The sequence below is a fragment of the Cyprinodon variegatus genome, unplaced genomic scaffold (assembly GCF_000732505.1).
Source record: "Cyprinodon variegatus isolate N-32 unplaced genomic scaffold, C_variegatus-1.0 Scaffold250, whole genome shotgun sequence".
Lineage (NCBI taxonomy): Eukaryota > Metazoa > Chordata > Actinopteri > Cyprinodontiformes > Cyprinodontidae > Cyprinodon > Cyprinodon variegatus.
In genome coordinates, this window is record NW_015150703.1 from 923,497 (window position 1) to 925,470 (window position 1,974).

The 1,974-nt window shown below is 32.5% G+C and overlaps 1 protein-coding gene across 1 annotated transcript in view; it reads right to left on the reverse strand.

Annotated features, from left to right (window-relative positions):
- Nucleotides 1-1,974, reverse strand: part of tmem132e (transmembrane protein 132E) — a gene marked incomplete at its 5' end in the record, with an annotated part of 137,444 nt that overhangs the window by 117,665 nt on the left and 17,805 nt on the right. The window contains one exon of the mRNA XM_015382148.1: nucleotides 351-543. Coding sequence (XP_015237634.1) covers nucleotides 351-543 — 193 coding nt within the window. The remainder of the gene's footprint in view (nucleotides 1-350; nucleotides 544-1,974) is intronic.

Consider the following 1,974-nt stretch of genomic DNA (forward strand, 5'->3'; position numbering starts at 1 on the left):
TCTAGTAATGTTTTTACTTTATCCTTGTAATTTTACAACTTTATTCTAGTCATTTTTCGACTTTATTCTAGTAATGTTTTTACTTTATCCTTGTAATTTTACGACTTTATTCTAGTCATTTTTCGACTTTATTCTAGTAATGTTTTTACTTTATCCTTGTAATTTTACGACTTTTATTCTAGTCATTTTTCGACCTTATTCTCGTAATTTTACGACTTTATTCTCGAAATAGAAGAAAAACAAACCTGAAAAAAAAAACCTAATACTCCGTCGTATTTTCTCTAATATTTTAGACTTGAGGAATTTAACGTCTGATTGCTGCTCTTGGAAACATTATTTAAGCCACTCACCATTGCCAGAGGAAGGATTGCCTGGATGTCTTTCTGAACCACTGTGAGCTCCGTTACGACCTTTTCCGAGTCGGGCACCGGGTTCTGTCCCTTATAGTCGATGTTCCAGTTGATCCTCCTGGTCACGGAGAGGCTGGTGAAGTTCTCCATCTCAAAATCCAACTGCATAACCTCAATGTTCCCCAACACATCGCTGCAAAGTCATAAAAAAAAAAAAAAATACACACAAAATAGGATCAGATGACATGAAAATTCCTGCAGGCCACAGAGAGGAGCTGTGATTTTTCTAGAAAAAAGGTAAATGACAGGATATAGCTTATAATTAGTGGTGTTACAGTGTTTAATATGCAATATGTATTGAGTAAGACGTTACTCCCCTCCACTGTTAACGATGGCCCCAAGTCGCCCGTTAAGTAAAGAAATATGGATTTTCACATTAAAGCCAGATTCATAGAGACACTTGGTGGCTTTAAGTTGGCAATTCTTCACATTCAAGACTATATGAGAACAGAAGTGTTAACGCTTTTAAACGGTAATGTTCTATTCATCTGTTTTGACTGATAACATAAATTAGTTTCAACAAGTGTGAGAAAATAAATTAAATGTCTTATTTTGTTTTCAGCTCAATTCACTGGCATTTATTCCAGCCTGTATTCTGTAAGTTGTCAAACACATTATTTTATCCCTTTTCATTCTGTCTTCAGCAGCATAAAGAAACTTCACTTTGATTTGGATAAGAACATTTTGCACAGCAGCTCACGTCTTAAAAGTCACTGCGAACTCTTTTACTTTTTAAATAACATAAAAAAAATTGCCTTGCTCGTAGGGATTTTACTTGGATAGGAAACATTTTTTAACTAATTGGATTTATATACTGTATTTTTAATCAAGAGACTGATGAAAAGCAAGACAAACATCAAGTTTGATTCTTATTTTTTATTTTTATGAGGATAAAAATGGTATTTTTTAAACTTTACTCAGACTTGCAAAGGCAAAGAATAAGAAGTTCCATCAGATGGGACTCAAGAACCAAAAAAGGTGTTTGTCATTGTCATCCTCTTTATTAAAACTAAATCCTAGACAGCAGGCTGCTCTATCCTTAAGTTCAAAGTTCATAAACTGAATAAATAATTCCTGATGCACATCGGAAAATTAAGAAAGAGACAGTAAAACCTAACAGAGAAAAAGTGGAAAAACGGATCTGTTTTATTGCAATATTTGCAAGATGATGTTATGAAGTACTACCTACTCATTGATCTAACCCATATTTTCTGAGGTATACACTGAAAAAACGATCTTAAAAAAGGTAAAAATTTCTTAAATTAAGTGTATTTATCCTTAATTTGAGTTGGTAAATTAGATAGTTTGCCAATGGAGTAAGTATTTTTACTCTTAAAATAAGATATTTAGATAATATGCACTTGGAATAAGACAATGCAATTATGTTTTCTTATTTTAAATCTAAATAGTCTTGTTCCATTGGCAAAATGTATCTTTTATCTCCTCAATCCAAGAACAAATGCACTTATTTTAAGAAAAAAATTACTTATCTGGATTTAGATTTTTTCCCGTGTAAAACTGTGTGTTTAAACTCTGTCAGGGTGTTTTGCAGAAAAGATAGCTG